The sequence below is a fragment of the Saccopteryx bilineata genome, chromosome 5 (assembly GCF_036850765.1).
Source record: "Saccopteryx bilineata isolate mSacBil1 chromosome 5, mSacBil1_pri_phased_curated, whole genome shotgun sequence".
Taxonomy (NCBI): domain Eukaryota; kingdom Metazoa; phylum Chordata; class Mammalia; order Chiroptera; family Emballonuridae; genus Saccopteryx; species Saccopteryx bilineata.
The window spans coordinates 79490548-79513692 of NC_089494.1; the positions used below are offsets into that span (position 1 = coordinate 79490548).

The following is a 23145-nucleotide window of genomic DNA, read 5'->3' on the forward strand; positions in this document are numbered from 1 at the left end:
TGTGCACCTGATATCATTGACTGGGACAGGCAATACTAGCGGGGAAAACACAGATACATGAACATCTGCAGATGCACGTGCACACACACACTCCCAGTCAGGAGTTGAGAGGATGGTTATCTGTAATAATTTCATTCTTCTGTCTCTCCCATAGCCTCCTCTTCTCTCAATCTAGATGTTGAAATGTATGGGGTGTGAAAGCTTATGAAGAGCATCCTGAAGTTATTCCCACTTTGTCTAAGAAAATATGAGACAAAACGAATACCCCACCACTGGTGGCAGTACTTGGCTGTTTAGCTCTGATCTTTGGTTAATTATTGAGGTACCTTAAAATCGCACTCTAAGCCTATCTATTGCCAAAAGAAGTTCTCAAACTTCTCAAGGGATTGTTCATTGTTATTGATTAAAAAGATGCAAATAACCTCTATCATGGTTAAAAGAAACTTTATTTGAGTCATAACCGTATAAATATATGTACACAACATGACATACTGTACAGGATTGTAATATATAATAATGCCCTCCTCCTCCCATCCTCCATCCACGCTCCCAGGCCTCAATGTGTCAGCTTTAGGAGAACCCCTGGGCCGGCATCACCTCAGGGAGCATGGCGCAGCCTCTGAGCGACACAGCCTCCCGGAAGGGCTAGCTGAATAGGAATGTAGGCAGGGTGGGCAAGACCCATTTCCAAGTCACACAAAAGGCTGACTTTGACATTTCATTCTGAACTCAAGCCTAAAATCAGTTGTTACTAATTTCTCAGCTTGTTAAGTAAATATTGACATAAAATAAAAAATACAGCCTCCTTAAAAATACATTTCCTTAGGGAAAAAACTTGTTAGAAGGTGATTTAATCATTTGTGATTTCTGAAGGAAAATGAGGATTTTCCCTTGCATTATTGAGAGTTCTCATTTGAAAATAAATGTGTGATTATATTTCATGATAAAATCAGAAACAGGCAAATGTAAGCCTCTAATCCTACTCTGTGGGGCACTGAAATTATGCAGGTGGGCAGGGGGGGGGGAGAGGTATGGTCACATTTCTAAAGGGTCGTTCTTTAATATAGACCTACATTACACTAACACTTTTTTCTGTAAATATTGTGAGTGTGCATGATCAACTTCTGTCACTTGTTCAACACCTAGAAGTGCCTGACATGAATTTCTGGATTGGTTTCAGGTACAGTGACTGGTAATTGTGTCTACAAATGGCTGATCTATTTTGATATGAGCTTAATTAGTACTGCATATGAAACTCCAAATGTCACAATCCAAGTGTTTTAAATGTTTAATTATTAGACTGACTTCTAAAATAAAACTTGGATTTAATTTAATGTATATATTAAATTTTTTGAAATAAATTCACTTTTTAGGAGAAAGGGGCTTTATAAAATCATTCTTATGAATTTAGCATGTGGATGAGAACTATATAAAAATGGTACAAATTATATATATGTCAAAATACAACTTGAACTACAATCTTGCAGGGAAGAATTGGCCAACCCAGTTATGACATCTGGTCACAAAGTCCAAGCCGCTGTTTGATGAATTTGGAGATGAGAAGCTGAGGCCGTTGCTGGTATTCCACCAGAATGTCATGGGGCAAGTTGATTTGATCATAATCAAGTCTGTCCAGAAGTGTCACGCAGACCACAGCAGCTAGAAGAGCAAACAACACCGTTACCCAACAAATGGGTTTATCTCTTGTGTGGGAACATTAGCCAAACATCCCAATGTCCTTGTGTTACTTTCCATCATGTAGATACAACACAGGGAACCCTCTGACCTTCTATAACTTATATATCTGTGGGTTTTCACCAATTACTCCATCTAAAAAAGTTAATGGAATTTTCTTTTAATTAAGTGAGAGGCAGGGAGGCAGAGAGACAGATTCCTGCATGTGCCCAGACCAGGATCTACCCAGCAAGCCCCCTACCAGGCAATGCTCTGCCCATCTGGAGCTATTGCTCTGTTGCTCAGCAATGGAGCTATTTTAGTGCCTGAGGCAAGGCTATGGAGCCATCCTCAGACCCCGGGGCCAACTTGCTCAAACCAATGGAGCCATGGCTACAGAAGGAGAAGAGAGAAAAAGAGAGAGAAAGGTAAGGTGTAGGGGTGGAGAAGCAGATGGTTGCTTCTGTGTGCCCTGACCAGCAATCAAACCCAGGACTTCTACAGGCTGGGCTGAAGCTCCACCACTGAGCCAACCAGCCAGGGACTAATAAAAATAATTTTAAGTACTCTCCCTGCTACTACAATTAGATTAGGGGAAAGATATGTGTTCAGGTATAAAACAAGGAGAGATCTTTGCCATTCAAGACACACAAACATAGAGCTTTCTATCCTATTTCCAGTTAGATGAGGCTCTTCTTACTTGAGAATACAACTGGAGAGCTAGTTATTCCTAAAACGACAATTTACTCTTTGGCACAATCTTTGAATTTGCCTGCCACAGTCCTTGCTGAAGAGTAAAGTAAATACAAAAGACATGAACTCTGACCCCAGGAAATATTACTAAAGATGAGTACTGACCCTCAGGAAATTTGAAAAGTAAAATATTATATTAAGTGAAATGCCTAATATTAGAATCAACTCCAGAAAGGAGAAAATTTATTAGCCTTTAGTGTCTAAAGAATGGGAATAAAATCCTATGATAGATGTGCAAATAGGGAAAAAGGTCAGACATCTTTTTCTAAAGAAACAGAAACTCTCATTTTTGAAAAGTCACCATGATGGCAGTGGCTTTAGTTATTTTCATCAAGAAGAACCAGAGAGAAAAATTGGGTCTCCTCCAAATTCCACATTGTCAGTTTTACATGAAAACTTTGATTTCAAGGAATGTGGTTATGCACATTGAAATCAGTGTTATCCAATTTGAACTGATGATATAGTAGTCTCTTTCCCCACCTGCAGCATTGTAAAGAGCATTTCAGTGCCTATGAGACTAGCTGTGGCTACTTTAACAAGCTCTGAGGGCACAGGGAGAAAGCTGGCTGGAGTGTAATGTTTACTTATTTGAACCCTCCACTATTTCAGACTTCTTTAAAAGATCTGGATTTGGGAAGGAGAAATGGATTGTATTTATAACAGGTGCTATCTTTTCTGTTAGGTTTAGGTCTTGCTATCTGCCAGGTATTTATGATATCATTTAGTCCTTATAGCTGTACCATGAGCTAGCTATTATTTTTATCCTGTTCTGACAGGTAATGAAATGAGGGCCTAGGAAGGTCAAACAAACGGCCCAGTATACACAGCCAACTAATTCCCAGCTTCCTGAACTGCTAAGACGAGTTCTTTACCTTCCATCCACCTGTCACCTGAGCTGTCACATGGGGAAGCATTAGACCTGCCCTGACCTATTGGTCAGAGTGACCCTCCTACTCATTGAAGTGAAAAGGAATGAAAATATTCCACTTTAGCTGAGTCAAACATTTCATCACCTAGGGCTCTATTATTCAAAACACACTTGGTTGTGAAACAAATGGAAGGGTTAGAAACTTTCTCAGCCTTTCAAGTTAATGATCAGCGAGTCTGTGGAGCCTGGGCTGGGCTGGCGGCAGCGGGGACACGCTGCACGTTTCCTTCTGGCCCTTCCCTTGGGAGAGGGATAAAGGGCAGTCCGTGCTCCGTGTTTCTCAGACTGAGAGCTGACTGACTAAACATCTTAGCTGAATATTTCAGGGGTAAGGCCAAAGGTGGAAAACACCAAGTCATAACAATCTCAGCAGCGTTTTTCTGACCCTACAAGCCCTGCTAACAAGCAGCACATAATAATCTTGTCATCTAAAATTACTACTTCCATGAACAATTAAAAAGGACTAATTGCCCAAAACAATTTGTCAAAATTAAGCCTAACAACTTTGCTACCATAATCTTCAGACTGGGCATGGTCAGTGGCCGCTGCGGAGGGACACTTAGTGACCTAGCTGCCACCCAGGAGCTCTCCGCTGACCTCCGGCTGTAGGATGCTGGGACCACTCCTCAGCATGAACACGGAGCTCAAGGCCCCAGCGGCTCTGGGGGCGCCCAGTGACTCTCAGCTCTTTGGGATTCTATGGTTCCTTTGAGAATTGGATGAAAATTGCAATTGAATTATCTTCTCACAAAAATACCCGTATGCATATATACACACAAAATATTTGTGTATAATTCCAGGTGGTTTAGGGCCCCTGAAGCCCATCCATGAATCCCTAGGAGTCCGTGGACCCCTGCCTTAGCCCCACCTTTCTGATTCAGAATGGGCTTCTAAGAAAGTTCTTCCATGAACCATAGGCAAAGACAGCAGAGCCAGGCACAGGTTCCCCTGTGGACGACAGAACCCAACCAGAGCCGGGCCCCAGCAGATGCAAAGCAGCCGCGCGGAGCCTGGGAGATCGAAGCCGGCCCGTTTGTCAGCGCCTCTTCCACTCCTCCCCAGCCCTTTCACGCCCCTCCGCTCCTCAAGGTTCCATTTTATGAGTCAGACCCCAGCTTTACTCCTGTGCCTGGTGTGTGAAGGATAGAAATCTCAACAGCACAGAGCCTTCGCACTGCCTCTGTCTCCCCTGAGACCTCAAGCTCGGGCTGTTGGCTGTGAATCGAACACTAAGTGGAGAAGACTCATATGCAAAGGGGCTGATCACAGCTAAGCAGCATAGAAACAGTTTGTTCTTCTAGTTTGGCGTCTCTTAGTATGTGCTCTCCTGGCGACTTCTGTGAGAAACAGAGCATGTTAATAATGCAGACTCTTAGGTTCTGTCCCTGATGTGCAGAATTAGGAGTGAGAAGTAAGAGAAGGCAGTGAATCTACAGAAAAAAATCCCTTTCCAATTATTTGTACATTGATATTTGAGAACTATTGTTTTAGACACATTAAATTCTATCCTGAACCAAATCAAGTTACCACAAATGTACAAACCTGGACGCCAGTGTTTTAGGTTTCCAACAAAATGCAGACTAGACAGAAGTAAGATTTAGCATCAACTCTATCAAGAACTGTCCCACATTTTTTATAAAAATGTAATTGAATACACTGTCCATTATAAAATCGCTGATACTTTCACTTAAGTTTAACATTTGCATAAAGTTTTCGTGGTAAACCTCAAATACTTTCTTTTATTAGATAATGAGTGCTGTGGAACTCAATGTGTTTGCATTTTCAATTTGGCCTCCAGAAGACTCAGAACTAGAGACAAGTATTTAGAGTTAGTATTTTACTTCGAGGTAGCCTCTTTGATACTGAGAAATCCCACCTGCTCCCTTAAATACATGCCTCCAGTTCTCTTTCCCCTGCTTTAATTATAGTATACATTCACCTTTTATTGAAATTCACCGCTACTGCCTTTTTAAAGAAGGAGTACAAGTCATCTTTCAATATTATGAGACAGGGGAGGAAGTGGACATGAGGAGAAAGGAGATCTTGGGTTTGATCCACCTCTGTTTCTATCTAACTTTATTTCCACAGGCTGGCCACTGAAACTCTTTAGGTCTGTTTCATTCTCTGAGGAAGAAGCAGGGTGGATCTTGGAAATAAATCTCTCCCAAGTCCACATCCTCAGCTATGAGCCTCACGCCATCTTGTCGGTGTGAGGACTATGCTGGCATCTCCAGGAGGTTCGGCATCTCCAGGAGCTGCAACCTTGGGGACTTGAGCCTCTGCTGGCTGCTGGACCCCCAACCAGAAGATATGTCAGGATAGGCAGAGGACAGAGTCTGGTGTCATGGGGTGGGGTTCCAGCAGGGGAGCCCGGGAAGCCTCTCTGAGAAGGAGAGTGAAGAGGTGGATCATGGGTAATGTCAGCCACACAAAAGGCTGAATTCATGGCCCTAAATGTTTCTCTAATGGGTGATGTGTTGGTAAGAGAAAGGGAGGACTGAAATAGAAGGTGGGATAGCAGAATTGAAATGAATCAAATAAAACTATAGATGCTGAAAGAAGAAACCATTTTGTTAAATCATTTGATTTCCCAGGTATAATGACTGATTTCCTTGGCAAAATAATCGCTGTGCATACTACTGAATACAAATTAGTTTAATGCTTTGATTCCAACCAACCCTCTTGGTATACGCTTAGCCCTTAGGGTGTGCTTGCTGAAGTAGTACAACTCTCTGCTTACAACTTTTAAAATGGAAACATCTGCTTTTTTGGTTTTTTTGGTTCCTCTGAACAGAGACTATGGCTCCCTGTGTGCCATGGGAGGCTGATGGGGAGAGGCTGCAGAGCGTGGTGCAGAGGGGCCTCGAATCCGACAGAGCTGGTTTCAATCCCAGCTCAGCTACTCGCACTGTGAGAACTTGCATGAACCTCTCTGAGGCACCGTTTCTCTTTCTCCTGTGAGGGTGAAGAAAGCTGCAGTCGGTTGCCTCGCACTCTCGTGTGATAATATTTCAAGCCCATAGTTTTCTCCACTTTAGACTTAAGAAATGCTCCAGCTTCAGACTAAATATAATCTTTAATCATTGTTGTGATATCTTTGTTACTTTATTAGTGATCACTGTGCAGTTCCCAGCGCCCAGTATCCTTCATCGCTGGGACCAGCCAAAGACTATAAAACGGAATTAAAGTCAAGAATCTGCTCCCTTCCATTTTACTGGACTAAAGTAATATTACGAAGACTGGCTATATCTCCCAAGTTACCAGTATCTGTCAAAAGGAATAACACTGAATTCTTCCTTTACTTTAAAGAAAAACCACCGTGAGTGTTGCAAACTCCAAAGACAAAGAGGACTGAAGCAAAACCTAATTATAGATAATATTGTTTCATATACGGCCATGCAAGCGTGTGTCAGAAGGCAGTATTGTCTTTTAAAAATGGATACAAATTGAATATACTTATCACAAGTGCACAATACAAAAGGATTGTCATCTTTAATCAGCAAGTTAGAGGTTTAATTAAAATAGATTTTTTTAAAGAGAGGGACAGATGGATGTATATTATGAAAGCATAGATAAATGTACCTATGCAGCAGTGTACAGTGGGTTTACAGTATTCTGAAGGCTCAGCCTTCCAATTTAAAATAATTTTGTGAATTATTTCTCTTCCCGAATCTTTGTTAAAGCAACATCGGATTCTTATTATTCTTTTTCTGGATAATGAGATCAGGATAACAACAGTGATTTATGGGTGTCTGTGGCCCCATTTCAAGCAGTTTGTCCATCTCTAAAATATTGAGATTCAGGGGCTACAGATAAAGCAGAAGTATTGTATGAACCTTGCAGAAAAGGGGAGGCTTAAATTTACGTTTTTGTCTCTTCCTGTTTGGACAGTTGAGAGGCAGTCCAAAATCCTTTAGACAATTCCAAGCCACTAATGAGAATGGAGAATGAAGGAACCAATTGAATTTGCTATAGCCTTTTTCCATGGAAAATAAGAGTGGAGGCCTGACCTGTGGTGGCACAGCAGATAAAGCCTCAACCTGGAACGCTGAGGTCGCCGGTTCAAAACCCTACACTTGTCTGGTCAAGGCACATATGGGAGGTGATGCTTCCTGCTCCTCCCTCCTTTCTCTCTCTCTCTCTCTCTCTCTCTCTCTTTCTCTTCTCTAAAATGAATAATTAAATAATTTTTTTTAAAAAGGAGAAAAAAAGAGTTGAGTAGTCACTTTTTTCATTTGTTTGTTCATTCATTTAGCAAATATTTACTGACTGCCTGCATGGCAGATATTATTCTAAGTGCTGAGGATTTAACAAGAAGATGACAAATAATATTCCTTTCTTATGGTGCTTATATTGTAATAGGGAAAGGTGCTAACTATATACCTTCATCATCAATATATATAAAGTAATATGTCAGTTAATATATAAACTAAAAATACAGTTTATAGTGGCAAATGCAGTGCACAGAAATGAAGTAGAATGAGTGAACGAGCAGGAGGAATGTGAGTAGGTTTACTTCAAGCAGTTATTCAAGGCTTCTCTGATAAAGTGAGATGTGTGGTGAGATCGTAGTTAATCATAAAGATAAGAAGTGGTCATCCATGAGGACCCAAGTCCTTCTTGTCTCAAGTGGATGCAGAAAGGTCTAGTGGGTGATCCTCTGAGTTAGGACAGTGGGTCTCTAGAAGACCTTTGTTTAAATAGAAGTTGCTATTTAGAAGCTGAAACCATTAGCCATCATCACCTTAGTATAAAGTCACATTGGGTTCAGTCACCTTGTGGTATTAAAGGGACAGAAAGGCTATTAGAGAAGGCTGCCTAGAGAGACAGAGTCAGTCACACCATTACTAAAAGTGGCAGCCGAGCCCTGAGCTTTTGATGCCAGGTGAGGTGTATTTCCCTGTGTTGCTCACCAGTGGTCTATCTGCCCTAACTTCCTCTCTGTTAAAACAGGGGCTTGTGAAGGCTCTCTCAGCCCTTCCCTTAAGCAAGCTCTCCTGGCTTAGACCGAGCATTTTCAAGCTTCACTGCTGCAGGGGAAGGATGTGATAAAGTGATGAAAGACGGGAACATGGTAACCTCGTATGCACAGGCCTTTTGTCTGTGTTCTTGGCGGTTGATCTTCCAGGGGGGAGTGTACCAGGAATTCAGCTTTCAAAATAATGGAGTCTTCACCATGAAGAAATGCAGACAGAAATACTCCAAAGAACTACAGAATGACAGAGGTACAGATGCAACCTTCCGTGTGAATGTTGACAGCCCAGAAGGGTCTGCTCAGCGACAGGGTTGCAGCACTGGCCTGCAAGAGCTATTGGCAATCTGAAACCATCTACCAACGGCAGCAGAAAAAGAAAAATGCAGCGAGTGGCAAGAACCACGCAAGATAGAAACGAGTCCAGAAGGGCACCTGCAGGCGGCGAGAGTGAGTAAGGTCACCAGGTTTGCAGCAAGGGCAGAAAAGTCCTCATAACAGAATAGTATCTCCAAGGTTTTGGCAACATCCTTAAAGAGAGAAAGACTTGGGTCCAGGGTTCACAGGCCTAGAACTCTCCCTGGCTGCCAACTGATGCCTTTTAAGAAAGAACCAATGATCATCACCAAACTTACATCAGGATAGCATGTTTGTATGTAAACATTTTATGTTTAACTAACCTGGTTACTAAATTCTGCTTCATTTGCATATTAGATGGAGCTGTGACTCAAGTGACCACTTGTTCTATAGTAAAGAAATGTGAGGAGCATTTTCTGGAGCAGAAATATCTAAGTCCAGGTGATCCTGCAGGCTGTGTGCTAATTGGACTGCTTTTAGGCATGGTCCAGCTGCCCCCAGCTGGGTTACCCCTTTCACTAACTGTGGAGAGATAATCAGATGCTATTGTTCTTTGAAAGGAGGCATTAATGATGAATTTCTAAAGAGGACAAAAATGCATTTGCATCCTTCACCTACATAGTACAAAGATTGGCTTGTACACGTACTCAGAAACGAAAGTAGTTAAGGATAGTGGTTCTACAATTAATCTCTGCTTCTGAACTATAACTTCCTTTCGAAATGTATTTTTAGAAGTTACCACATACATTTGTTTGTCATTTTGTATATTCAAATTGATTGGCTGCATGGACAAATATTGAAACTAAAATCCCCCTGTGATCAAGGGAAGCATGGTTGCGCTATAATTCTTCCCTTCCTCTTCGAAGGTTTCTTTTCTGGGACATGAGACTCTCCAGGTGTTCTGCCACTTTCGCTGACTCCTCCTCCTTTGTTAAATCTCCCTCACCTTCCTTAACTTTAAACTTCCAACCAAGGACCTTTTTGCATCTGTTTATATACTCACTCGCTTTGTTGTCTCTTCAGTTGCATGGCTTTAATTGCCAACTATATGCTGTCAACTTACAATTTTACTTCTCCAGTCCAAATTTTGGGTTGCCTAAACTCCAGATTCATAAACCCACCTGCTTACTTAGCCTCCACTTGAGGTCTACAGCCCCAAATCCTCACCTAATTTTTTCTCTCCCAATTACAACTCCATTCTTCCATTTGTTTAAGCTAAAAATCTGGGAGTCATTCTTAACTTCTCTCTTTCTCTCAGCATTCACATCTCATCATCAATAAATCTTATTAGATTTGCCTTCAAAATGTACCCAGAATCAGACAGCTCACTACTTCCACTTCTCACCCTGCTTCACAGTCTCTCCCTAGACTGCTGTATTTGCTCCTTACTTTCTCCCTGCTTCTGCCCTTGACCCAGCAGGCTCTTCCCAACTTGGCAGGCAGTGTGGTCCTGCTAAAATGCACATCAATATCCAGTCATTTCTCTATTCAAAGCTCTCCAATGACTTCCTGTTTGCTCGGAGTGAAAGTCACACTTCTCACAGTGACCACATCACCTGCACCTCCCATCTCCTACTGCTCTCCACTGCTGAAACTCCCCTTCAGCCATCTGGTGCCCCAGTTCCTCCTACACACCCTGTGTGTCCCTGCCTGGTGGCCTTACATTTGTATTTCCCAGACTGCTCTTCCCCTGGTGTCCACATGGCATTTTCTAAAATGGCACCTTCTCTGTGCATCCTTCCCCAACCATGCTACTTAAAAGTATGGTTTTCCTCCTACCATGGTCATCCCTGTTCCTTTGCCTGCCTCATTTTAGCCATAGCACTCTTCAGCACCCAACATATCACTATGTTATTAGACACTAGACTTTGCTGTTGTTCATCTCCCTCACTAGACTCCACAAGGGCCTGGATGTTGTCTGTGATGTCCACAGCTGTATCCCCAGTGCTAGGGCACTCCAGACACTCAATGCACAAAAAAAGGTCCTTCTTTGTTGAGAAAGAAAATGGTCACAATAAGTCTTATCAACTAAAATCTGATTTAAAAACCAGCCTTCTTATTGTGCCATGCACTCAATAAACATACTATAAAATATATCTGAATCAATGACATGTTTTATGAATTTTTTTTTCTAAAAAAAAAGGTAATTGCTTGATGAAATGAAAAACTGTAAATTCTGAAAAAAGTTGCTCCAACATTTTCTTGAACATCGTTATTAATACATGGGGACAGTGCCCCACTCAAAAACCTTATTTTAGATGATGTTACTATGCTTTAGATCTGAGGCTTTCATAGTTAATTTAATTAAAAATATTTTATTCACTTTACAGCTTTACTCTCTTATTAATAAAATGTAAAAGTTTTAAATCTAGAGGATGCCTATGAAAATAATTTAAAATCAGAAGATAGGTACACTGACTAGTGCTCATGAGAATTATGTTTTACTTCAATAAGTTTTCTTGGTAGTAACCAACCAAAGGTTGGTGTTTCTACTGGAATAATTTCTCCAAAAATAAAAATGTCTGCTGCACCCATATTTAGTTTAATACAATTCTCCATCAAAAAGAACAAGAACTTCCTGGAGAAATTGTGGATTCCAGACTTAAGGCAAGAAAGGGCATCTTGCACCTCCGGACCATGTTGTGTTTGTCAGTGAGAACATGCTCAGGAGCTCATGGGTTTCTTTCAAATGGACAGGGGAAAAGTGCAATAGAAGAAGCTCTTCCTGGCCAGATTTGGAATGATTTGAATATCAAAAAGATAATGCTATAAACTGTTAATAAACATTGCTTTGAACAAAATCCGTAATGCAATAATGGCTCACCTCAACCCCCCTTCCCTAAATAAAGAGAGAGAGATAGAGAGAGAGAGAGAGAGAGAGAGAGGCAGAAAGGTGTGTGAGGAAGACAAGCTCCTCTTAAAGCAGAATGATGGCTAATGATGTAGGGGGAATGATGAAATGAGAAGGCCATCACCTTGCAGCCCATGCTAAAATCACCGGGTAAAAGGTGGCTGGATTACAGGATATTCACACAGTACCAAATTATCTACTACCAGCCCAGAGATTACTTGCTACCTATAAAGAGAGAACTTTAGCTTTTCATTGGAATGAGATGGCAATTACCACTTGAATCAAGTGATCCAACTCGACATTACCCATAGTGGTATCTCATCACATTGCATCTCCTTGATGTGGTGCAGTGGAAAGGTTACATTACTCTGAAGTGTTCTTGCCGTACGTCCGTGTCTAATCAAATCACTAGACCTCACTTCCACTTCCCAGTAAATACACAGCAGAGACGATGAGCAAGGGAAATCCCAGTATGAAACACACAGATGGATTTAGAACATGGGATATTCTACAAGATAACAGCCTTCACACTTCAAAAAATCTACTGCATTGAGAAAAAAAGAAAAGTAAGGCGAGTATTCTAGATGTAAAAGTTACAAAGATGTAACAATCAAGTGATATAATGTATAAAGTTCATTTGATATTGGATAAAAAATCTACAAAAGATACTTTTATGAAAATTGAAATATGGAATGAGTGTTAAGTGATGTTATGAAACTTATTTTACTTTCTTGAGCCTTTTTTGGTTTGATAATAATTCTCCTATTGTGGTCATTAGTAGAATATTTTTATTCTTAGGCAATGATGCTGAGGTATAGGAGTTTAGTGGCATGATGTTTGCAATACACTTATAAACGATTCAGGAAGAAAAGCAAATAGGGGTGCTTATATATATATATATATATATATATATATATACACACACAACATATATGTGTATGCCATATACTTATTAAAAGAACATGCACAACTGTGGCAAAATATTAAAAATTATGGAATCTTGGTAAAAGGCATATATGTATTGACTATGCTATTCTTTCCATTTTTCTGTATTACTGAAATTTTTAAAATAAAAAGTTGAAAAAAGGAAAAAATGCATGTAAATTAACTTTAAAAGCACACTATTACTCCACTGATGTTTTGTCCTTTGGTGGACTATTTTTGAAATATTTTACTTGTGTCATGTCTTGATAAATTCAATTGCAATAGAAAATAGCAGCCACCACCAAGATGAAGAAAGAGGAACTTTCTGTTAAGTCCTGGCTACATAACCCACTAGCTGGTAACCTTGGGCAACTTGCTTTAGACCCTTGAAGGTTGGTTTCCTCATTTCCATAAAGTCCTGCCCACTCACAAGACATTGTGAGATAATTCATACTATGAACAATTGTAAGGCATGTGTTTAACCCAAAGAAATAGCTGGATTTCCTTTTTCCCCCCTCCTGTAGAGTGAAAGTAACTTTATGAAAAGATAGACTCTGCCCCTAGGCATTTATGAAGAACTTACCTTTCAGACCACACAGTCCGCACATGGCCGCAAACACTGTCGACTCCATCTCAATGTTCCTGACACCGGCTTTGTATGCCCTCTTCAAGTAATCTACCTTTTTCTCTCTGGAAAAGCTGCATAGTGCTCCATCTAGTCGACCCTGGCCTGGAAGAACACAGAGAACATTTAGCAACGTGACATCCTGCCCTAGTGGCAGTGGCATCACGAAGAGGCTTGCTGACAGCTGGAGTGCTCTGCACCCAGGTAGGACAGCTCCTGTTGTGGGAGTCTTTCTGTCACTGGACCAGGAGCAAGGCTGGGCCCGACTCAGAGTCTTATATGTGCGGAGTAGTCTCCAGGATGCTCGGCCCCCAGCTCTGGGGTAAGTAACCATTGAGTGGCCACCGCGGCCAGCGCTGTGCTCAGGGATAATGGAACTAAAAATCGTCATTTTGTAGCCGATGCTATAACCATTGGTTTAAAGACAGTTGGGGTCCAAGATATTTACGCAATGCCAAATTATCACCCCAGAGATCACTTTGCTACTTTCAAAGAGAAAATGTTGAACTTGAGGGTTACTGAGAGATCTCCTCTTTAAGGAAAACCTTAGGTTGCCCAGGGCCAAGTGCAGGGGTTGTGGTGGGGGGAAGAGAGGTGAGTATCAAACCTCAGTGATACTCTGAGCTCCTTAAAGATCAGGAGGATGGTTTGGATATACAACTCTCCATCTGCCCAGCATGACAGTGATAGCCAAATACAGACCATCAAGCTGTTCGCCTTCGTCTCAGGCACACAGCTCTCAGGCACACAGCTCTCAGGCACACAGCTCTCAGGCACACAGCTCTCAGGCTGTCTGCCACCCTTTTGGGGTCAGTTTTCCCGTCTCGGCTGTTCTCTGCTCATTTATCACTTAATTTCATCTGTATCAACTAGTGGCGCTGGAAGGAAGTGGAAGAAGGTCTGAAGCTCTTACTCCTTCCCCACCCTGTGGGCACTCAGAACAGACCTCTCCACGCCCCATTCCCGAGGATGGCTCAGGGTGTGAGGCCGACAGCACTCTGCCACCACCCAGTGTTTGCACAGTCCTCCTTCTGGCTTCCTTGCCTCTCTTCTCTTTCAACCTACTTCAATCCACCCTGGCTGTCTGCTTCTCCTTGTTCCTTCCTCCTCAGGGCTGCCTGCCAACATCTCTGATACGGTGTTATATGAGCCAGTTCAAACCCAGCTGTCCCCGGAACCAAGCAGGTAATGTCAATGAGGTCTGGGCGACCTGGAGGGAGCAGCCTCAACTCACCTTCTTTGAATGTCGCCCTTGATGTGAGCTAGGGCTTGCTAAGCTGCCATGCATTCTTTTATAATTTTTTATTTTATTTTATTTAGAAAATGAAATTGAATAGGGTGACATTGACCAATAGGGTACATAGGCTTTCAGATAAATATTTAATGTTTTATTATGTCAAGAAGCCAAAACTGAATTTTTGTATGAAATGTCAAGAAATTATATATGTTGGCAAAATAATTCACATTTTAAAAATCTTGTAAAGAGGCCAAAACAAACAGACAAACAAACACTTATTTCAACAGGCTGTCATTTGCAAGCTTAAGCTTAAATCCATCCATGACCCTCCCAATGAAGGGGCCAGTGGCCTGCCCTACAACAAAGAGTGTCAACCCTATCAAACCCAATATGCTTCCTATTTTGTAGCATATATGTTACAAAATAAAATGTTACTAACCTAAAGTAACACTTAGAGATACTATAGCTTATCTGTGTACATAATTTAAAATTTTTATTATTATAGCCTAAGTTTAATCTAAAGGAGAAAAGAAAAATATATAATTAGAAGTAAAATAACATGTAGTTTGATGAACAAACTAAAACACACCACACTGTAATATTTCTAGAATGCCCTTGAAGGAATGTTACCAACCTTGGTTATATTCTATCTTCTGGAATGAGCAGGGTCTGTCCTTGATACTTTTTTCTCCTGGCCCCTCACCCTTGTAGCAAAACCTACTTAGCAGTCACCAATTTATCCCTCAACTTGATTTAGAAACACTATGATGGTTTCTGAAAGAAAAAGGACAATTCCCCATCCCTTTGGAATTCTTCCCAATATTTCTCTCCATTTTCTGGGTCCCACTCTTACCTGAGCACTAGATCCCTTCTGAGGTATAGTGATTATACCTCAAAATGGCAGAAACATATTAGCATATTCCCCTTCTCTCAGGGGCATCAATCAAAATTAAAGGCATAAACAAAGACAAAATTTTGCTAACATCATTACTTGCATTTTAGTTTTCAATTTGTTCTTGGAGGATTAAGCCACTCTCAGTATATATTCACTGTGGTGTTTCTTGGCTGCTTATTATGTCTTTACGATCCTAGGCTTTAGGAAGCTAAAAAGGAGGTTTCAGTTCCTTTTTTAATCACCAACTATTCATTTTCTAAAGTAAAGTTTTTAATAATAACTATGGGTTTGAATAACAAAGAGATGCTTTCACAATTTATAAATTCTTCTCACCTTCATAAAAATCATAGGTACACATTGTATGTCCAATGAGAGTTGGGAAGTTGGGAATTTCTTTGCTGCAGTTGAAGAGCTCTTCAGCCAGTTCCTTGTCAAGTTCAGTACTTCGGGTGACAATGTTGTCCAAGATTACCTGTTCAAATCTGGGTTTAAAGAAGGAGTCTACAGCTGTATCTGTTATTACAACAGACCCGGGTACAATCCCTGTAATGTGGGAATTAGTGAAATGGTTATTTTTGACACATAGTATGTAACCGATTCTATCAACATTAATTAATGCTAGTTGCTAATGATTCTCCTTTTCATCCATTAGATTATTTTTCTCAAATGCAATTAAATAATAACATTCAGAACAGGCATTTACATTTACTGTCTTTCCAGATTTACATTTACAATGTGATGGGGTTTAGATTTCAAGACAAACATGACTCTTGGACATGCAAATTAGTGTCGGCCTTATGGCTCAGATTTGAATAAATTAGGTCAGGAGTAAACTAAATGAGCCTGCCAGCAAGTAGCTTTCATAAAGTGATGTGACTACTTGATATTTAATCTTCTCTGCAACTGCTGATTACTGTAATTTCTTTGCATCTCTATCCTCCCTTCCTTCTGATTCTCATCACATCCATTCCTCCTGCCCTCTCTGACCTCATGAAAATTCGGCCTCTTGGCTGACCTTCCAGTGCTACAAAGTCTGGCTTGCTCATGGGACTTAGTAACTCAAGTCACAAGGACTTGAGAAATCATTTTCCGCCAACTGTTATTCTCCCTGCCTGGAATGCTCTCTTGTTCTCCCCTACACCTTTCACCAGGCTAACACCCACTCATTCCTCATGTGTCCACTTATGTCATTTCCTTCAAAAGGTCTGAATTCATAAAAGGCAACATAGATAGGTTACATTAAATTTCCCCAGACCCAGATTTGACCCATTTTCTGACCCATTCTGATTTCTGTTTAGAGCCAAAATAAGGGAATATATAATGAGAGCTCCCTAGACTCCTGTTCTAACATTCATCTCACTTTTCATAATTGCTTATTTGTTTGTCTGTGTCTTGTCTATAAAGGCAAGAGCACCATTCACCATTCTCCCCAGGTCCAGCATTAAGCTTATTACATTATAGATACTCAATAAAAATTTATTGAATAAGTGAATGCTTCCATAGAGGTGTCCTAGGCAGACATATGCAAACTACAGTCCATGGCCAAACCCATACTGTCCTCATAAGTAAAAATGCTTTCGGATCACAGCGACATTCATTCATTTCATATTGTCTATGGCTGCTTCTGAACTACCATGCCAGGGTTGAGGAGGTGCGATGGAAACCATATGGCGTACAAAGCCTTCAATACTTGACCCTGTACAGAGCACAGCCATATCCTTCTGGGATTTTATGAATTCTAATATTGATCAGCATGGGGTTAATTTAGGTGACCCTCCTAGGGACCCAAGGTAGGCTCTGGTGACAGAGCCTTTGTGGGCCAGATACTTTTTAAATAAGTCGATCAAGTGGTTCCTTGAGTTATTCACAATGTCCTAAGAATAAGAAAATGACTGAAAAGGAAGTTGAAAATATGGGCATCAAAAGATGCCATCCTCACATTTAGATGCATTAGAACATCTGTGTCTAATAGTTAAAGTCCAAGAGGAGGCTGGAAGAAGGGCATGCGGAAGGTGCCTTCTCTGACAGAGATTGCCACCATTCACCTTCCCTTTCTGCCTTTCTGGATGGACATCACAGATGTCCTTTTTTTTTTTTTTTTCCATCTGTGAGAGCCGTGGGTGGAAAGGCCTAATCTTTTTACATGTGTCTGTTTCTAGTGAGGCACGGCCCAGCTACCTGCAACTCTGTGATATTGGACAAATCACTTCTCTAGTGTTTTGTCTGAGGATTTCTAGATGTTTCTTCTTGCTCTAAATATATGTAGTTCTAAGATAAAAATTTTTTATAATTCTCATTTGGGTCCCATCACTCTGTCATCCAAACAATTCCAGTGACAATGTTCTGTCTGTATTTGCATTTGGTGACCCAGTAAAGTCATCCCTCACAAAAACTGCTCCTGAAGAAAAGGTTGGGAAAGAATAATTCCTTGTAACTTTACCTGAGCTCAATATGGAAGCATAGACAAGACCCCTGAGCGGCCGCCTGAGCAGACCGCAGGCATGAGCCTGCCTTCCCTAAAGGCCCAGCTTGATCCTTCCTGGTGCGTTGACAAGGGAGAGACACAGCCAAGATGAGGGATGTAGTCACCAACATGAGCTAGGAGTCACATTTTCCTAAGAGCTATGAGGTCTGCTTACTTAGCTGACAAATAAGGCAATTAGTGGTAATTATTTACTTTTTACTTGAAAGCACTTATTTCTACACCTCAAAATGTACTGTAACCCTCAAAACTGACTCTTATCCTCAAAACATATTTCCAAGGCATTCCTCCGCTCTTCCCCTTCCAACTTCATGAGTCTGCCTGGGCAACAGGCACTGGCATCTCTCACTCTAGGTTTCCGTGGAGAAAAAACAAAAAAAGGAAGATAAAGAGGAATATTTCCTTAAATTTATTTAAATGTCCTCAAGCCTAGCCTCCTGGCACTTCTTAGCCCATCTGGGTTTCCGCTGGGCTCTGAATATGTTGGAGTGTTTGGCAGCTACTATCTATGGGACAATCACTGGGACTTACTAGAAATCGGGCACCTTACCTATTCCTCCTGAGGTACCAATTCTGATGATGGTCACATCACAGCACTGGGCATGGTGCAGTAATTTGATGAGTTCATGAAGCATGATGGAAATGGAGGGGATCCCCATGCCGTGCTGTTGAGAGAAAAGAGAATCACTATACATCTCACAAACTGATACACACACAGGACGTATTTTCTTTCTTCATTACAAGTTAACAGCCCTCTGATAAATTTACATAACTATTATGACTTTGCCAAAGCTGAGGAAACCATAAGTCAGCTCTAACTGACGCCTACATGACACGCTGATAGATGTGTCCATCTGTGAGAGGCAGAGAGAGGCATCTCCCTGCCAGTTACACTGAGGCCAGCCCTCATCGGCAAGAGCGGAAGGTGGCCATGGCACTGTGTCCTGTATGTCAGGACAGTGCCATTTTCAACTCCCCGCTGGGATCCTTACAGTGAGTCTTTGAATTAGAGCTTTTTCTCAAGATTGACTTGATTTTGGGAAAATATAAATTTGTCTGCCAGGTAAACCAGTCCCTTTCCACCGTAGTAAATGAAATAGTAAATCTGTGTCATTGCTCTCATGTGGCCTTGTTCATTTGCTGCTCATTCTGTGTGAGCTCTGAAAGGCACAAGAGTAGAGACATGAGTTACATCCACACCTGACAGTCTAGAGTAGGTGGGGAATGTTCAGGTGAAGTTAAGTTGTTATAGATCATGGCCACAATCCCAGTTTTCCTCAGCATTTGGAACGGTAGCATCAATGTCAACAGAAGAGGGGTCAACACTGGTTAGAAGATTTAGCAACTCCTGGTGGTTACAATATGTTCTAATAACTCACTAAAAAGATCCTCAATGCTGGAAATTGTAGTCGTTGGAGCTGATTCAGAATCAGTGGCTATTTCATTCCTAACATAGCATTGGAGTCGAATGTGTTCTTCAGTTCTACTCTTGGGCATAAAGACTGTGTGCAGAACAACACCGGGGCATCTTGGCAATTAGGTGATGTCTGCCTCTAATTCTCTCATTAGCAAATCTGGAAACTACATGATCGTGATGTTCTCAGCTGAGCTCCCTTCATCTTACCACCAAGAATATTAAGCTATGAACATTGTGAACCTCTGGAGTTCCCGGTTTGGGTTTCCATTAACTATGTCCTGACTTCCAAATGCACTGTAAGTCTTCTGGCAACATCATTCAAACCTGAATTAATTTGTATGTCCAAGAGGAACAAGTGTCGGCTTTGGTACTGACCTAGCACTAATGAGTAAACTCTCTAAATCTCATTTGCTCAAATGTAAATTAAAAGAATGGACCATTATTTGATCCATTAGGTTCCTTCTAAATCAGATATTTGATAGGTTTATAATTACCACTTATTAAGTGACATGGTAATAAAAAGACAGATGGGCATGTGTGTTTCTGCTAAAGTCTCTCTCTCTCTCTCTCTCTCACACACACACACACACACCTCAGCTGTCTGAAAGAAAGAATTTTTGAAGATGGGGCCCAAAATGGAAATCCTCTGTATGCCTACTGAGGCCCATTTCTAATTGGCTAACCTCTGGGCATGATACATATTCCAGCTCTTTATTCCTGACAGGACAAGAAGATCCATTTAGTGCTATTTTTATATCTTACTTTTTAGTTTTACTGTTTGTATGTGATAACTTCACACTTTTTTATTAATTTTAATTTGTGTTAACATGGATTCAAGTGTCCCACTAAATATACCCACCCCCACCCCCCACCCCGGTGTCCCTATTTATACCCCTTTTGCCCCCTCCCTCTAACTCCCTGCCCCCTTCCCTCTGGGATTTGCTGTTCTGTTATCTGTATCTATGTGTTATGTATATATAATTTCACTAATCCCTTCACCTTCTCTGATCCCATCCCCTCATCCCCCTTCCCTCTGACCCTCTGCTCCCTGTGACCCCACAATTTTATAATACTTTTTGTCCTTACCCACTCATTGTGCAAGAAAAAATTACAAACAGTTGTAGTCTAAATGTCAAACGAAAGTTAGTAAGGTAAAATTTGCCTAGACCGCACTCTGTTCAATTTCCTTCCAATGTAGATATTCTATAGTTGTTAAATGAACAAATGAATACATGAATGGATTCTCTCATTTGAGCCCAAAGCAACTTTCAGGTATTCCTGACCCAGAGGAGAGATCAACTGAGCTGCCCTGTTGACATTGTATAATGTTCCCTCTTTACTCCAGGCTTCCAATCATGATCATCCTTTCTTCCTTCACCGAGTACTTAAAGTAATCAGTGATTGGTGGCTCTTCCCTGGTGCAGGGTCACATACAGTTCAGCTCCTTAGAGTTATCATAGCTCTGCAGAGGACTCTTTCTTGTTCACTAGCATGCCTGGCTCTGTCCTTTATGAGGACTGCGGCATCCAGATATGTGACAGACCAGACCTGTTGTTTCATAAGACAGCCCTGTGGCAGAGGCAAACTTAGAAAGGCAAGCTCAGTGCACACACGTACCCACTCTCCTCTGTGCATGCTCCCCTGAATCCAAGAAGGAAATGGTCTAGGTGTTCCCTGAAATTGCATATTATTCCACTTTCATTTTGTCTTAGGACACTGTGTATGTCCATAGCCGCTAACATATTCTAAATACAGCAGAGCAATTCACAAGAAAGCTCTGTGAAAATGCATTACCAGCTTTTCAATGAGATTATAGCATTAAAGGCAGCCATTGGCAATCTTGAAAATTGGCCCCTGTATACTTAAAACTCAACATCCCAAAGCTAGAAAAGGGACAGGGGAGAGAAAATTACTGGTGGCTTAATGAGTTACAAACTAAAGAAAGGAAGTGTGCTTTGAGGGTTTTCTGGTTTTCTTCCCTAACTTGAGTAGCTACTGTAAGTGGTAACTAATATACTAAAGTGACACTCAATGCTATGTTCTGTCCCTGGGCTTTTTCCAACAATGAATGCCACACCTAGAAACTTAATTTAATTGTGTGAGAAGGCAAAACAGAGGGGGAAAATACTCCTGTATTCAGAACCCACCTTTCTCTGGGAGCGTGTGATAGCTACTGGGAGAGTGGTTACTGAGTACTTACACTGATGGAGAGCACAGGACCAATTTTGTACATGCAATATCTGTCTGTCCCAGCACAGATGTCCTTTATGTCTTCACTTTCCTCCAATCTGAGCTCCTTCTGCATAAACTGTGCAAACGCTTTCATTCTGTTGGGGCTCCCACCAACACAGACAAACTGTTAGTGAAAACAATTACCAGCATTAACGACTGGGATAAGAACCAAGGGTCAGCTTTCAAATTTAATGTGTTTCTTTTCTTTTTCAGAAATTTACTTAAGAGTATGTGTAGATGTTATAGTTTAGGTTCATGAGTTAACTAATTTGCATCATTAACCTGTAAATAAGTCCACCAGACCCAAAGTTTGAGGTACTTAATTAGTAAAGACAAAGATCATCACAAGACCAAAGTCAGAGTTGCTTTTGTTCAAGTTGGAGTTTCCTGGTGTTTTAGTTTGCAGGGAGCGTCAGCCAGGTCCTAAGGTGCTATCAGCAGCCTATTGCTGGACATCAGCAGGCTGCATGCTAAGTGTGTAAATACCAAGCAGATTGGAATGTAAGTAACTGAGAACAAGGGGAGAACTATGAGGCTTAGGGATGTTTTTTTTTATTTCACATCCCCAATCATAAGTTTTTATTGTAAAATGTGCTGTTAACTTAAAGCTTTAAAAAGATAATCACATCAAAAAATTCCCAACTTTTCATTCAGAAGAATTTCACATGGAGCAGGCTTTATTGTAGACTGAAAATCTCGCTAGGGTTATTATTTCATCAACTCCAATAATTAAAAAAAAAATTTTCCCATTGATTTAAGAGAGAGAGTGAGTGAGCGAGTGAGAGAAAGAGAAGGCATCAAATCATTGTTCTACTTAGTTATTCCATTTAGTTGTGCACTCATTGGTTGCTTCTTGTATTTGCCCTGACCCAGAATCAAGCCCATCACCACCGCACAAGAGGATGACTCTCCATCCATTTAGCCACCCAGCCAGGGCCAGTTTTGTTTTTATTCTATTCACATTTTAGCATTTCTATAGTTACAATAGGTGCCTGACCAGGTGGTATCACAGTGGATAGAGCATCAACCTGAGATGTTAAGGACCCAGGTTCAAAATCCTGAGGTCACTGGCTTGAGTGTGGGCTCACCAGTTTGAGCACGGCATTGCCAGCTTGAGTGTGGGATCATAGACATGACCCCATGGTCGCTGGCTTGAAAACCAAGGTCACTGGCTTGAGCCCAAGGTTGCTGGCTTGAACAAGGGTTCACTAGCTCAGCTGGAGTCCCCAGTCAAGGCACATATAAGAAAGCAATCAATGAACAACTAAGGTGCCACAACTACAAGTTGAAGCTTCTTATCTCTCTCCCTCCCTGTCTGTCTCTCCTTTTTCTCTCTTAAAAATAAAAAGTTAAAAAATTAAAATTGCAATGGGTATTGCCTGACCTGTGGTGGCGCAGTGGATAAAGCGTCGACCTGGAAATGCTGAGGTCGCCGGTTCGAAACCCTGGGCTTGCCTGGTCAAGGCACATATGGGAGTTGATGCTTCCAACTCCTCCCCCCTTCTCTCTCTCTCTCTCTCTCTCTATCTCTCTCTCTCTCTGTCTTTCCCTCTCCTCTCTAAAATGAATAAATAAATAAAAAAGAATTAAAAAAAACAGGATTAAAAAATATTGCAATGGGTATTGCAGTCAATAGTGTTAAATCTAATAAAACATGGTTATAAAAATGTCTGGGAATTGCTTGCACAATAGCCTATTAGGGGCACATTAGCCCCAGGGATGGAAGAGGTGGATGTCAGAGAGGATTGGGGTGACCTAACAGCAGCAGGGATGAGCATACAGCTGGTGAGAGCAGGGG

General features: G+C 41.2%; 1 protein-coding gene across 3 annotated transcripts in view; it reads right to left on the bottom strand.

Moving 5' to 3' along the window:
• Window positions 1–427: 427 nt before the first annotated feature.
• The window catches only part of UPP2 (uridine phosphorylase 2), a 33195-nt gene continuing 10477 nt past the window's right edge, over window positions 428–23145 (bottom strand). For 2 of the 3 annotated variants that reach the window (XM_066232490.1, XM_066232489.1), the window contains 5 exons: window positions 21316–21471; window positions 18249–18363; window positions 15550–15759; window positions 13043–13189; window positions 428–1659 (listed from right to left, as the gene is read on the bottom strand). In XM_066232490.1, coding sequence (XP_066088587.1) covers window positions 1508–1659; window positions 13043–13189; window positions 15550–15759; window positions 18249–18363; window positions 21316–21471 — 780 coding nt within the window. In that variant the 3' untranslated portion in view covers window positions 428–1507. The remainder of the gene's footprint in view (window positions 1660–13042; window positions 13190–15549; window positions 15760–18248; window positions 18364–21315; window positions 21472–23145) is intronic. The other variant, XM_066232491.1, reaches the window with a different exon arrangement.